General features: G+C 35.7%; 1 protein-coding gene across 1 annotated transcript; it reads left to right on the forward strand.

Annotated features, from left to right (window-relative positions):
- The first annotated feature begins 685 nt into the window (after positions 1–685).
- On the forward strand, positions 686–14,871 carry polr1d (RNA polymerase I and III subunit D). Its single transcript, XM_073821114.1, has 5 exons — positions 686–924; positions 8,065–8,162; positions 9,698–9,774; positions 11,908–11,990; positions 14,462–14,871. Exons 1-5 carry the CDS (start codon positions 889–891, stop codon positions 14,504–14,506), a joined length of 339 nt encoding a protein of 112 aa, XP_073677215.1. The 5' UTR covers positions 686–888; the 3' UTR covers positions 14,507–14,871.
- The last annotated feature ends 708 nt before the right edge of the window (positions 14,872–15,579 follow it).

Here is a 15,579-nt window from a genome sequence, read left to right on the forward strand (position 1 = left end):
CCCTCCATAATATACTTATATGTATCCCCAACTTTTGTTGTGTTCTGTTTGATGTTAAGGGGAGACACTGCAGGCAAAAACTGTTTTTTTCATGCACCTGTCAAGTTTGAGATTTTGGACTTTTTAGTGTTTTATAAAGTGTTTTTTCAGACTAGTGAAAGAAAACATCCAAGACACTGATAAGTGTTTCTTTTATAGCACTTTGTCCATTTGTGTCAATAGATTTCAATTACAATACACATTTTTAAAGGCTGTTTTCTCAAAATGAGATTTTTTTTTCTTTCTGAATTATAGAGTGACAAAATAAGGGACCCAAAATCCCCAAATGAAAAACAACGAAACAAGAATTTTGAAACTGACTTTCTCCAGTGTTTAAATTTTTGCACTAGAAATGTATGCAAATGAGCTTATTTTCATTAAAGAATGACCATTTGCATATTTAAACCTAACATTTTATTTTACCCATACATTTTAAAAATGTATGGGTAAGTAATTGTCATAACTTTTTTTTTACCCTATTCACCTGCAGTGTCTCACCTTAAGTATCTTTGTATATTTGTTTTGAAAGAGAAAATAAAATAGGTTAAAAATAAAAAATGAACACAACAGTAGCTAAGTCTCTTGTGGTGTTACTGATCCTGTTCAGTGGGTGTCGGTAAAGCACCAAAAGCTGTCCTGCCAACCAACAAAACGAAGACAAAGAAGAAGAACGCAACCGAGAGACATATGTTTTCATTGTTTTCTATCTCTATTTTTTTCAGCTAATTCAATTCGGACAACAAGCTCACAGCTCTATCATATATGATGGCATGTTCTGTTCCTCGGTGTCGAAATACTTGAGCGTCCCGTTGACTTCGCGCATGCGCATCAGAACACAGCAGCGGCAGCATGGCGGAGCCCGGACAGAAACACGCGCTGGAGATGGTGAATAAAACTGCGTTCTCATTCTGTTTTTATGAGTCTATTACATGTCAACATGAAAGACATCACGTCCTCTACAACTTTAGATCAAATGTGTCAATTCTGAGTGTCGTGTATTGCTGTTTCATTAGGTTCATGGACATGTAGGGTTTCTGTAGCACTAGTTTCCTCGTGTTTGCTGAGACACAGGTTACTAAAGTACACAAGGATTGATCAAAACAGATGTATTTTAATAGATATGTGGTGTATATATGGTGTATAACCCCATATGAGCTAATAGCAGCAATAGAGCCCAGAACAAAATCTTTGAAAGCTAAAACAAAAACGTGATTTCTAAATAAATAAAACAAAAAGGTAAATATTATAAGTAAGCAAATATTATTTTAGATAAAATATTACTTTCGAAAAGAGGGCTGTCAGTAAAATAAAACATGATATTAATATATAGGCACACTTCAAAAAGGCTTTTCTTGCTTGGATTTGTTGTCTTGTTTCCAGCCAAAATATCTAACAATTCCTTAATCAAGAAGAATATTCTAGACAAGTAAAAAATTATTGTCTTGTTTTCAGAAAAAAAGCAAGTCAAAATTATGTTTTTGCTTAGAACAAGTGTAACTGGTCCCATCTGCGTTGTGAATTTGCATGAATGAACCACTCGGACATCTAAATAAATAATAAATACAATAACAAATAATAATACAATAATAAACACTAAATAATCTGCCAATGGGGTGAGCTAAAAAACAAAAACTTATTTCAAACAGATAACAAGATTATTTTTCTTACACTTTGGCATATTATTTTACTTGTTTTAAGCAAAAATGCATTTAATGTGAACTTGTTTTTTTTTGAAAACAAGATTTTTTTTTTTTTATTTGTCTAGAAAATCCTTTCTAATTTAAGAATCGTTTGATATTTTTGCTGGAAACGAGACAAAAATCTCAGTAAGAAAAGCATTTTTTTTTTTTTTTGGAGTGCATTAAATTCTTCATGTGGCACCACAAGTAAATATGTTTTTTTTTTTTTTTTTTTAATGTGAGCAGTAACTGAAAAGTGACTTATAATGGGGAAGTTAAATGTAATATTACAATTTACAGATTAATTATTTTTTAAGTCTATAGTTTGTGCTTTAAATTTTATTTATTTAAACTTTTACTTTAGCAATTTGACTTAAGTAGAATTTTACCTGAAAAGATTTTAGATTTTTATCATAGGTTCATTAAAAAACAAACTGCTGTATTTTTGTGTTTATAAGTTATTCTAATTCATTTTAGCTAGATAGACGATTTAATTGCTGCCATAGCAATAAAAATAAACAACTAACTAATTTAGCAACTTATGCTTTAAAAAGCAATCGTTTTTTGTTTTTTAACATAATATTTATTTATATTTCAACCCTTATTTTGCACACTATATTTTGCCAAGCAGAAGTAAATTATTTTCTGTGAGTGTGCAGGACGTTTGACTTAATACTAAAATAACCTTAATAACTAAGAGAATTAGAAAGTGCAGTAAATTATTTGCGTGCACAACACCATAAAACTTGTTGCGCTGCAAACAGGTGTGATCATAATTACAAGAATACATTCAAATCATATGAGAAATACCAGTTTGCTTCATCAAAGCTGCTTTTAAATCTGTTTTGTACCACTGAATATAAGCACAAGTCTGATTAAACATAAGGTGGATAGTAGAGATGCTCTACATTCACTGTTTGTTTTCATAGCATGCAATGCACACATTGTTTGGAGGACAATATTAGTCAAATCTGGAATAATGTTTCTCATACATATTTATTTTTGCAATAAAGATTTTATTTAACCACTTGCTCAAATACTATAAATAAATGGTTGATAAATCAGTTATCAAAGTATAATAATTAGTTGCAGCTCTCGCTCAGTTATTTGAAGATTATTCAGATTTAAAAGCTCAGGGAGCAACAAAACAGTTTAATCTGTGGAGAATGTCACTAACGTATTTTTTGCAATCACCTCTCTGAATTAAGCTTGATTTTGTTTCTGCGAACCCGGCCGTGTGAATGTTACAATCTAAAACATTGCTTCTGCCCTAAAACAAAGCACTTTGCTTCAGTTTACCCTTTGAGGGCCTCATGAAAACAACGCTGAACATTTAGCCCACTTTATAGAAAAAACTTTTACCCAGATAGCGCAGGTAGGTCTGCAAGATGTCTGTCAAAGATCACTTGATCTGGAAAGCATCTGCTGACAGATGTCTGTAAGATGTCAGTTTTACATCCATTCTAAATCATAAACATCTTAAAGACATCTAACAGACGTCTATTTGACATCTGATAGGAAACGTCCAATAGATGTATTGCAGATGTGCAAACTATGTCTTGCAGATGTAAATGCAGACGTGAAATAGACATCTCTGAGATGTACGTGTGCTATGAGGATATCTCGCAGTTGAGCCTAAACAACATTACGGTGACAGCCAGGGGCCATGATTGGTTCACTTCATTTTGTCGTGGCCAGAAGATGCTATGTTGAGGGAACCATGTGCATTTCTCAAGGCCACGAGTTTAATGTGCGAGTTTAAGCAAAACTGCTTAGCCATAGTAACCCAGGATTGTGAGATATGTTTATTAATATTTTATTTTAAATTGAGAAACGATTATATTAATTATTATAGAAATGAATACAATATTCAAATATTATATTAACAATAGGGGATGCTTGAACGTCTATGCGAATACTGTCTGTGCGCGATGTAGACAACATTCAATATAAATCCTGAATAAATATTACATAAAGTACATCAAATAAAACAGGCCTACGAGACACATTTTTATCCCTCCTTCTATTAACTGATCATCTGTTTTCCGTATTATTATTGGTTATAATTTTATTTTCATTTATATTCATTTTCCCCCTTCATTTCGATCTCTTTACTTAAATTCTACATGTAAATGATACTGATTTTTTGAGTGCAGTTTAAAGGTTGAATTTAACATTTTATTTTGTTCTAATAGCCTATATAAATACTATAGTGTTTCACTGAGGAATGAATCATTCAAATAGTTTAATTTGCAAATGAAAACACGGGCATAAAAACAATCATAATGTCAAAACTTTATTGCCATAATTGTCAGGCGTTAACAAAAATATAGCCCTAACCAGATATTGAAGTAATAATAGCCTAATAATAATAATAACAAATTCTAAGTGACTTAGGGCTATATTTTTATATTTATTGTGTATCGCTCTACCTAATTAACATTCAGTATAATGCGAGTATTAGCTACCATATGTTTTGCAAATACTGTAAATGGCTGACAATTATGCCAATAAAGTTTTGACTTTATGATAGCATTTATGTCCATAAATTATTTACAAATGAAACTACGTGAATGATTCACTCAATGAAACATTATATTTATATAGGCTAGTCTATTAATTAGACGAAATAAAATAACATATGTTAAGTTCAACCTCTAAACTGCGTTTCAGCAAAAATCCCAGTCATATAGCATATTGGCCTCACTTGACAGCATTTACAGTATCATTTACATTCAGAAAGTTAAGAGAATGAAGTGATACAAATATTATGGAAAAAAGAGGATCAGTTAATGCACTTACAAGACTATGGGATGTGTAAAAATGTGTCTTGCAGGGCTATTTTATTTGATGTACTTTATGTGATATATTCATGATGAACTTCTTTTGATTGCTGTCTACATCACATATCGCCTATTGCTAATATAATCATTAAATATTATATTCTTTTCCATAATAATTAATATAATGTTTAAATTCTAAATCAAATATTAATAAATATATCTAATAATCCCAGGTTACTATGGTCACGCAGGTTTATTTACACGTTAAACTCATGGCCACGAGAAATGGATGTCGTTTCCTCATCATAGCATGTGGTGGCTAGGGCTGCAGCTATCGAATATTTTAGTAATCGAGTACTCTACTGAAAATTACATCGATTAATCGAGTAATCGGATAAAACGTATTTTTGCTTCGTTAAAGAGCAATTATGAATACACAAGAGAAAATAACATATTTCACTTAATAATGAATGACCAATTGGTTTCCTTTTTTAGAATCAACTGTTTTTATTTCTTAAATTCACAAGCAAGTATTTTCTGGTCTTGAAACATTACCAAAGAGGCAACTGCTAACATAAATAAGAATAAATAAAACACAAATAAAAATAAATTAAATTACTTTCAAGATATCAAAAATAAATAAAATAAAATTACTTTCAATATATCAAAAATAAATAAAATTACATTACTTTCAAGTTATCAAAAACATAAGACATTTATAAAAAAGAAAGAAGGCAAAATAAGCCTTCATGTTGTGCATAACATGTACATAACAACTGTAAAACACAAGATGCTATTTTGGCATATAGGAGGGGAGACAAAAACAGGAACTTGGAACAAGTAAGTCCATATCAAGGCAACAGCCACCCTCTTATTTCTCTCTCTCTCATCTTGTGTGTGTGTGTGTGTGTGTGTGTGAGTGTGTGAGCAAACCTTTAAAGGAGCTCTTTATTGCAATGTAAGAAGGTAAGCATATCAACATGGTCAGGGCTGAGGCTTGCCCTCTTCTTAGAGGCAATGTTGCCTGCGGCGGAGAACAGGCGCTCTGAAGGTGTAGATGTTGCCGGAACGCACAGCAGAGCCTTCGCCAGTAGTGCCTAGAGCAGCAGCAAGCAGGGTTATGTTTGGAGATTCAGGAGTAAACTCAGTTAGTCCTTCCCATCGTACTGTTATCTGCTCTGCTGCATGAGTTTGGAACAACCTCACAGGTGCAGTCTCAAGTTCTGGCTCCTCTATGTTCTGCTTAAGTTTGCACACAAGATGTGGAAGTACAGACAGTGTGACATATTGTTGTCCACTTAAGAACACTGTGGCTGATTCAAAGGGTTCAAGGACCTGGTTCAGCTCTTCAATCAGGTTCCATTGTTCAGGTTTCAGGTCCAGGGTCACTGCAGGGTCAGAGAGTGTGGCTGTCACTGGCCACCTCTGTTCTTGTAGCCTGGACAACATGGCGTACGTGCTGTTCCAACGGGTACAGACATCTTGTACCAGCATATTCTCATTAGCACCCATTTGTTTTTGCTTGTCCTTCAACTTCGTGCTCGCCAATTCACTTTTTTTAAAGTGTTCGACAAGGCATCTCGCAGCCGCAACACATTTGGAGATAGCTTGATGGATCTTCAGAGAGCTTTGCACAACTAAGTTGAGGGTGTGCCCGGCACAACGCACTGATGCCCATCCGTGCCTTTCTTGCAAAATCTTTGCTGCTGCTACAACATTAGCGCCGTTGTCGTGGACGACAGCCTTAATTTTCTTCACTGGGATGTCAAATTTTGTTATCACCTCCTCAATCCATTGTGCAATATTTGCAGCTGTGTGTCTCTCCTCAAGGGGCATCGTTGTCAGGCAGTGGGACACCATGCGCCAATTCTCCCCTATGTAATGGCATGTCACCCCCATATAAGCCTCTGTTGCAATGCTCGTCCAGATATCAGTGGTGAGTGCAATGCACTCAGTCTCTTGCAGCGCCTGCTTCATCTTCGCTTTGACATCCTCGTACTTTTTCTCCATCTCTTTTGTGAAGAATGTTCTTGATGGAAGCTCGTACTTTGGATGGAAAGTTGCAACCATTGCTTTAAAACCACTGTCCTCTACCATACTCAGTGGGCGCATGTCTTTGACTAACATGTTTAAAATGCTCTTTGTTAGCTCAGCTGCTTGCTCAGGGCCACAGAATGGTGCTTTACAGATAAATTTGTCCATCCGAGACTGTGATGATTTACTGGAAAAAAGAAGAGAAATAATAATTAGTTAAATGATATTACTATGACTAAATGACTTAATACAGTAGGTTCATGGCTGTGCATTTATGAATTTACACCAGCTGACTAGGAATACTTTTTTTTTTTTTTTTTTTTTTTTTAAGATTTTGAGTTTTTGCAGTGTCCACAATTAAGACAACTACTGTATTGGAACACAATAACCACACACATAGCCTAATCAATAGAGTGAGGCACACTGTGACCAGTGACCAGCTACTTAGTAGTTGACTAAATTTTAAAACTGCTTAATTAACTTTATGTTTTTATTTCCATCTAGACTTATCAGCGCTGTCCTTTTAAATTTTAAATTTTAAATCAACCCTCTATGAAGTTATGTCGTCACGCTCGTAATAAACTAACCACAAACTTGACAGTAGTCAGTCATAATTAACAAAAACCTAGCCCTCTGCAAGGCTGGCGTTTATGTTCGTAAAATACATTAACGTTGATCACACTGATTTGCTACGTTAATATTACCTTGTCTCCGGTCCTCCGCTCAAGTCCGGGTGTTTTCTGCGGAGATGCTGCAACATAGAAGACGTGCTGTTGTGGTATGCAAGGGCCGTGTTACAACTAATGCACGTCACGGTGTTCTCCTTTCTTTTCAGTCGGAAATGCTCCCACACTTTCGACATTTTCTGTCTTTTTTTATCGCCTTTTTCATCTGTTTCATCGCTATTTCTCCTCGCCTCTGCCATTTTCCCGCTCCCTAAGTCAAACACCTGTACGTCCGCTTCCTCCTCCTCCTCCTTTCTTCCCCGGCCTTCCCTTGCGTAGGTGACGTAAGCACGTTGTGCCACATTGAAAGTAGTCCGTGCGGCCGCTTGAACCACAATTAAATTGACGATTCCTCGAGGCAGAAAAAAATCCTCGGACCACTTTTTGTAATCGAGGTACTCGAATTACTCGAGGAATCGTTTCAGCCCTAGTGGTGGCCACGACAAACTTGTTTTTTTGTTTACTTTTAAAGATCTGGTGCCCATCCACTGCCATTATATGACTGACAGATGGCAGCGGTTTGAGTTAAAAATCTTAGTTTGTGTTTTACTGAAGAAACAAAGTCACCTACATCTTGGATGCCCTGGGGGTAAACAGATAAACATCACATTTTCATTTTTGGGTGAACTATCCCTTTAAGTGAACCGATCAGGTCCCTCACGCTCGCGTAATAGGACTTTTAGCCCATAATCACAGCCCTGCATTTACTACACACATGTGTTGGGCTTTGTTGAGTTCGTATGTATGAATGTTAGCTGTGATGTTTCTGTCAGTCGATGTATGAGCGCTCGTCTGCTTTCTCAGGTGCGGGCGGACGGCTCAGATGAGGGCTGTGTGACGTTTGTGCTTCATGAAGAGGATCACACGCTGGGAAACTCGCTCAGATACATGATCATGAAGAGGTGTGTTGTTTCAGTTTTTCCCAGTTTACAACTGATGCTAACAAAAGGCAACTGATGCTGGTGACTACACTGTGTGCATAAATATTAGGCACGTTCATTTTGTGGCCATATTTTTTCCAAGCACATTTCACCAGTTCCAAACCACATCAATCTTAATAACTACTATTCATTTTGTATTTAATCATTTATAAGTGATATATAATTGTCCATGGAGGCTGGAAGTGAAAAACTCCTTATATTCAGGTGTGCAGAAATGTTAGGCACTTTTCATTTCACAGATAAAATGAGCCAAAAAAGAGATTTACCTCTAAAACTATTAAATGCCCATGAGAAAAATGCATAAACTGGAATTTGCAAAGTTATGGGATGACCACCGGACAGAAAAACACTGGATTGTCAGAAAAAACAGGTGGAGGAGAAAAGATGCATGTTAATTGCAAATAAGTAAGAATTAATATTAAGAATTAGATATGAAACCATTTAGTCTCCAGCGCCACCGTTTTCCAGAACTGTAACCTGCCTTGAGTCTCCAGAAGTGCAATGTGTCAGGTTCTCAGAGACTTTGCTCGGGCAAAAAATCCTAAAAAATGACCCTCAAATAATAAATATAACATTCTGAAGTGTTGTGAAATACATGGAGACTGTCTTTTCTAGGCTTTCTAGACAGATGAGTTGAGAGTGGCTCCTGAAGGACCAGCATCACATCCTCTTACAGCACTCTTTCCAGTTTATCCTCCAGAATCTGGCAGTAAGTTTGGGACTTCAGTTTTAGTCCATCTCCTATCCTGAAACGTCTGTCTTGCAGAGATGGACCAAAGTGAACTCTTAAAACTTACTGCCAGATTCTGGAGGATAAACTGGAAAGAGTGCTGTAAGAGGATGTGGTGCTGGTCCTTCAAGAGCCACTCTCAGCTCATCTGTCTAGAAAGCCTATAAAAGACAGTCTCCATGTATTTCACAACACTTCAGAATGTTATTCTTATTATTTGAGGGTCATTTTTTAGGATTTTTTGCCCAAACAAAGTCTCTGAGAAGCTGACACATTGCACTTCTGGAGACTCAAGGAAAACGGTGGCGCTGGAGACTAAATGGTTCCTGATGGTTTCAGATCTAATTTTTAACATTAACTCTTACTTTTTTTGCAATTAACATGCATCTTTTCTCCTCCACCTGTTTTTTCTGACAATGCAGATGCAACAAGCGTTTTTTCTGTCCGGTGGTCATGCCTTTAATTTGAAAATTCCAGCATTGCATCCTTCTCATGGGCATTTAATAGTTTTTTAATTTTTAAGTCTGAGGTAAATCTCTTTTTCGGCTCATTTGATCTGTAAAAGAAAATGTGCCTAATAATTCTGCACACAGTGTAGTCACCAGCATCAATTGAATTTGTAACACTTTTCTGCTGACTCTGAGATGAGTGCTAATGCTAAAAAACAGACTGAGATGAATGTTTCAACAAGTGGTGCAGCTGTGTGCATCTGTCTGTCGGTATGATCAGTGTTTAGTCTGACTCGCGTGTGTTTCTGTTTCTGCAGTCAGGACGTGGAGTTCTGTGGATACAGCATCACACACCCGTCTGAAAGCAAAATCAACTTTCGGATACAAACACGAGGTGAGAGACTCCTTCATTCGTCCCAGTGTGTGTGATGTCTGAGTCTGGGTTAAAGACCTGTGCTTTAGTCAAGGCCAAGCACTGAGTTGCTCCTAAGAAAGCATTTTTTCTAGGGATGCACCGAATGTTTGGCAACTGAAATTAGCAAAAAGCAAAAAGGCAGAATAAATGATAGTGAATCAAACAGAGGCGTGCACTAATGATCAAACATGTGGTCAGTGTGGAAGGGGTTAAAACTGTCTAAAAAGACACAAAAATCATTCCAAGCAGCGACAGCGAGAGACTGTTTAGTGTCACATCGCATGTCTTCATGAGAAGAGAAAGGTTACTGTACGATGACTGAAATCATCCATTAGTCAATCAACTCCAGAACGTTCTGTTGTTTAATACACCAGACACCAATTGTGTTTATTCTGACAGCAGCTCCTTAGCCAGGGTTCAAAGACCAAAGATGACAATCATTCACAAATCTGCTGCTGCCAGCAAAAACTAGCACTGAGCTCTTCTTGCGGGTTTACCACTAAATAAAAGTCAGCATTCATAAATGTTAGTCATGTCATTTTACTGTTGTTCTGTCAAATAAAATAAAGTAAGACAAAAATAGCAAAAACAGCCCTATTAATACCTTTATTCTAACATTCTCCTTTGCTCAGCAAGGCTGCATTTATTTGTTCATTAAAAACACATGCCTGATTCAAGAAGTGGCTCCTAAAAATGGCCAAAGAATGTTATTTTACTTCACTTTAACTTAAATTTAATATAAGTTAAATTGTGCTTTGTTAGTAGACTATAATGTCTACTAGAATGTTAAAATGTTCCATGTTTAGTAAATATTTTTTAATTGTTATATTGTAATTGATTTTTTTTTTTTTTTTGAAAAGCAAGACAAAACTGTAAAAAGAAATGATTGGCGATTTCATTTATACAATTGTGAAACAAATTGGCAAAATACACACTTCGGCCCAGTCATTCCTGTGCATTCCTAATTTTTCCATTAAACATCATCATGAAGATGCGGTGCAGTTATTGAAGGTCAAATTGTTACTTGTAAACACATGCATCCTTAGTATCATATAAGAAAAATCTGAATAGCGTTGGATTGAGAGCCTGAAGATCTAGACATGTTTCATGTTAAATCGAAGAATGTCATTTTGAACAAAATCAGCCTAAAATGAAGTACATTTAGAGTTTGAGGAGTTTAAAACCATATACCAAAGCAGTTTTTGGGGGACAAATAAATGTAACGTTTCCCTATTAAGGCGAGACACTGCTAATAGAAAACTAATAGTTATCACTTTACTTACCCAGATGATTGATTACTTTGATAATTGCAAACCTTTTTTGTATTACAGGTTTTCTAAAATGTTAGGTTGAAATGAGGCATTATTTAATGAAATATGCACTAATTTGCGTACATTTCTAGCACAACAATTTAAACACTGGATGAAGTCAGTTTCTAAATTCTTGTTTTAATTTTTTTGACATATTAGAGTCAAATGTTTTTACAGAGGGGACTTGGGGAATCTCATTTTGTCACTCAATTCAGAAAAAAAAAAACTTAGAACAGATAGAAAACAAAGTATTTATTTATTTATTTTATAATTTTTAGGGGAATAACATTTTGTATATAATCAAGCTAATTATATCAGAACAAATCACTCTGTATAAACCTTCAGGATATAGTCAGGAATACAAATGTAAAGTTTGGTGTGTGTAAGTGCTACTGAAGTGGAGATTTATGGCTCAGTGTAGGAGAAAAAAAAACTCATGGGCTTTAAAAATCTGTATTGTAATTGAAATCTATTGACACATAGATAAAGTGCTATAAAGAAAGACATAACCGTGTCTTTTGGGTGTTTTCTTTCCACTAGTCTGAAAAAAAAAATCATCTTTTTAAAACGCTTATTTTATCTCTCACAGTATAATCTGACCCCATTTTAAATCCATGTAATTCGACCGATTGTTACAAGCTTGTTTCAATTGAAGTCATCCTAGTGGACAAATGTTCTCCTAATGGAAGAACCTCTCTTGTGTCACTGAAATGTGCCGCATGTCAGGCTGAGCTTGTTTATTATTGTCATTGAGCAGAACCGGAGCGTGGTGTTGATTATTTCTCTGATCAATGTTGTGCAGATGGGGTTTCAGCGTCTGAACCGCTGCGTAATGGACTGAACAACCTGACTGAAGTGTGCAAACATGTGCTGCAGACCTTTGAGGTGAGATCAGCTCCATCAGTCTGTGTGTGTGAGGAACATCATATGAAGGTAAAACAACTCCAGAGCTCGTGGATCTGAATATAATATATAACTCACAGCTCTGATCTGAAAAGCTGAATCTTTTGATTTGTACAGTACATACAGATAATAATCAAAACGCCCTTGTTTTAATTAATAGTGTGCAAATGTGACTTTTGCTATTCCTTCTGCAAATCTCACTGGTGCACTTGTAAATACAGATGTGAGAGAGCAGAGTCGAGGGCGGGGCTAGGGTGGAAATGAAGACATTTTATTGGTCGATGCCTGACCAATCAACAACGCCAGCCATTGGGATTTGCAATGCAGAAAGAAACATTTTTTAAGCATATGTATCAGTTATTTGTAAAACACTGGAAACTTTTTTTCACTGAATATCCTTAGCTTTTAAAGGATTTTACACTGCACTCATCTTGTTATTCAGGTATTATGCATTATATGTTTATGCTAAACATATAATGCAACATCTTTCATATGCATATCCTAGTTCATATTGCAGTTTTTTTTAATAATTTAAACTTCTTTATTTATTTAAAATTCCTTATTTGCTTGCCTTTATTTATATTCACTTGTGCTTTTCCTTATGTGAATATCATAATAACACGGGATGTCATTAATGAACCTTTTTAAATGCAACAATAAAAAAAAACCTTATACAAATTGAATGTTTAATAATGTAAAGTACATTAAAAAGCAAAATCTAAAAAAATACGCAGTTCGGACCGGCAATACTGTTTTGAGCAACTAGAGCTAAATATGTGTATTTATGTGAAAGGGCATCTAGTGGGTAAACCATGACATTACATATGAATATTATAGCCTCTGGCCTCTTTGCACTGGAATTTAAAACAATTTTCTCTGTTACATTTTGAATGGCCATTCATGGATCATAATTATTGTGCATATTATTTAGTACCAAAATCTCTTCAAATGAACTAAACAGAGCTGAGCTAAAATGTAGTACAATTATTTTAGTGGTTAAAAGTTAGACTTTTAAGGTGTTTGGTCACATTTGACTGCCAAGGAGTATGAGAACGTATTAATGCTGCCTCATTCCCCGGAATAAAATGTTATTGTAAAGCGTAGTTATCAATGCACATTATGTCTTAACAGTTACTAGAAATTGCTGCAAATACAGCGAAACTGCTGTCTGTCCTGATTCATCCCAATTAAATATTCACAGCGCAGAGTTGTTTGGAGATCAAACATTACTCTGCAATATTCATTAGGATATACATATGAACGATGTTGCATTATTTGTTTAGCAGATAATACCTGAGTGACCAGATGAATGCAGTGCAAAATCCGGTAAAAGCTAAGGATATCCAATGAAAATAGTTTCCAGTGTTTTGCTAATAGCTGATATGCTTAAAAACATTTTTCTTTCTGCACTGCAATTGGCTAGCATTGTTCACTGGTCAGGCATCAGCCAATAAAATGTCTTCATTCCCACCTTAGCCCCGCCCCCAGCTCTGTTCTCTCACATCTGCATTTACAAGTGCATGAGTGAGTTTTGCTACAGAAATACCACAAAAGGAGGAGAAAAAGTCAAAGCGCTAGGATTTGAAGTTGTACTGCCAGATGTGAGAGGTTGTACGGCAAAACTGAAGTGCAAAAGTAAATAAGTCATACACATTTGTGTCATTTTGTTAATGTGAATGTCATTCTACACATTTGTAACTATTAATCTGCAACTTTGACTTAACACAATTGTTTTGATCAAGAGCTGCATTTCCATTACCCTTTAAATTGCGCAAATTGAAATTGCGAATTGAAAATACGCCTAATAGAAACACGTCAATTGCACAAAAAAATCCCATATATCGCAAAAAAGAAAAAAAGTGGAAAAATGAATATTTTACAAAACAGCAATGGAAATGTTTTTTTTTTTTTTTTTTTTCAATTAAATATATCCAAAATCCTACAAAAATCTGTTGCCATGATTTATTGCGAGAGGAAAAAATTGCATAACATCAGTTAATGGAAGCTTCGTCATTTTGCAATCCGTTTTAATCAATATTTATAAAATAGCAACAGTTTTGCTCAAATCTGTAATTGAAACACAGCTACAGTCTGTGTCCAAATGTAAAGATTCAGCTTTTCAGGTCAGAGCTGTGAGTGCAAATTTACAATTACAAATATGAATAATAATATGACAAGTTCTCACATTCAGATCCACAAGCTCTGGAGTTCTGCAGCTGTTTTACCTTCATATCCTCCCGGGGTGGGTGATGTAGCACAGACAGAAATGTGACTGCGGCACACATTTTGTATTATCCTGTCTAAAGTGATTGCACTCGTGACATTGCTAAACCAGAGGTTTTTAAACTGTGGGTCACAGAGTTCTCAGACACTGATTCTGGAGTTATTTGCAAACGCAAAGTGTCTTTACGAGACTTAAATGTTCTGTTTGTCTCTGATCTTGATCTAAACAGACACGGATGAAAGCATTCAAGGATAACGAAGAATCGATGACGTGAAGATCTCCATCGTGCAGCGCCGGACGCTCGCTCAGGATGAATGAATGGATGAATGTAGAAACTGGAGCATGTGCTTCTCTTCATTAAATGACAGACAGCCGCATTCCCTACGATTCTGCTTTTGCTAAAAAAAAAAAAAAGCATGTGTATGTATGATTGTGGATTATCATTAATATTTTTTCTGAGTACAAGAACATTGGTGAACAAGGAATGTTTTGAATGAATATTTATTAGCAGTGTTTAACACATGATCATATTTTATGTTATCTTTATGAAGCGTAAAGTGAGACACAAGTGCTGTGATCTCAAATGATTGATTGTGATATGGAGCATTCCTAAACAATAAAAACAAAATGTGAACTGTCTTTCGCAAGCCTTCATTCCGTTGTTATGTGTTACAAAACTCTTGTGTTTCACTGCATTCTCATGCCAAAATGAAACCATTTAACACTCCATCCAGTGGACTTTTGACAGCTTCAAGGCTTTTGTTTAAATTACAGATCATATTGCCGCTGAAAGACAGGGCCCTGTTTGTATTTCTACGTTATTATCTATTTATGGACAGGAATCATGATGTCTAAACATCACCATTCGAGCCATTGCTCAGTTATATGTGTTTGTTGATGATCTGAAAATATGAAATCAACTCATCAAGAGCACAGACTGAGCTGTGGACTGGTCTTAATTTAACTCACAATTACAAACAAACACAATCCGACTAATAACACAAACATTTGGACTTTCAACATTTTTTTTGAAGGCAAAAGTGATTATTGGACAAAAGTAGCTCTCTGCAAAGATCACTCTAAGAATGCTGCGGACAATCCTGGAAGACATTACAGATCCCAAACCGCAGCAAAAGACCAACAGAAAAACTCTGAAACCTGCAGAAGTCTTTGTTCGTGTGTCCACTGCCACTAAAACACTTAACAAGAACTGTGCTTCATGAAAAGACAGCATAGAGGACACAAAACCATTGTCTCATGTTTGCCCGAATGTGTATGTATATGTGAAGAGATTTCACAGCAAAATGTCAGGACAGCGGTTCATGATGCATCACGACAATCACCTGA

Source organism: Garra rufa, chromosome 16, assembly GCF_049309525.1.
Source record: "Garra rufa chromosome 16, GarRuf1.0, whole genome shotgun sequence".
NCBI lineage: Eukaryota > Metazoa > Chordata > Actinopteri > Cypriniformes > Cyprinidae > Garra > Garra rufa.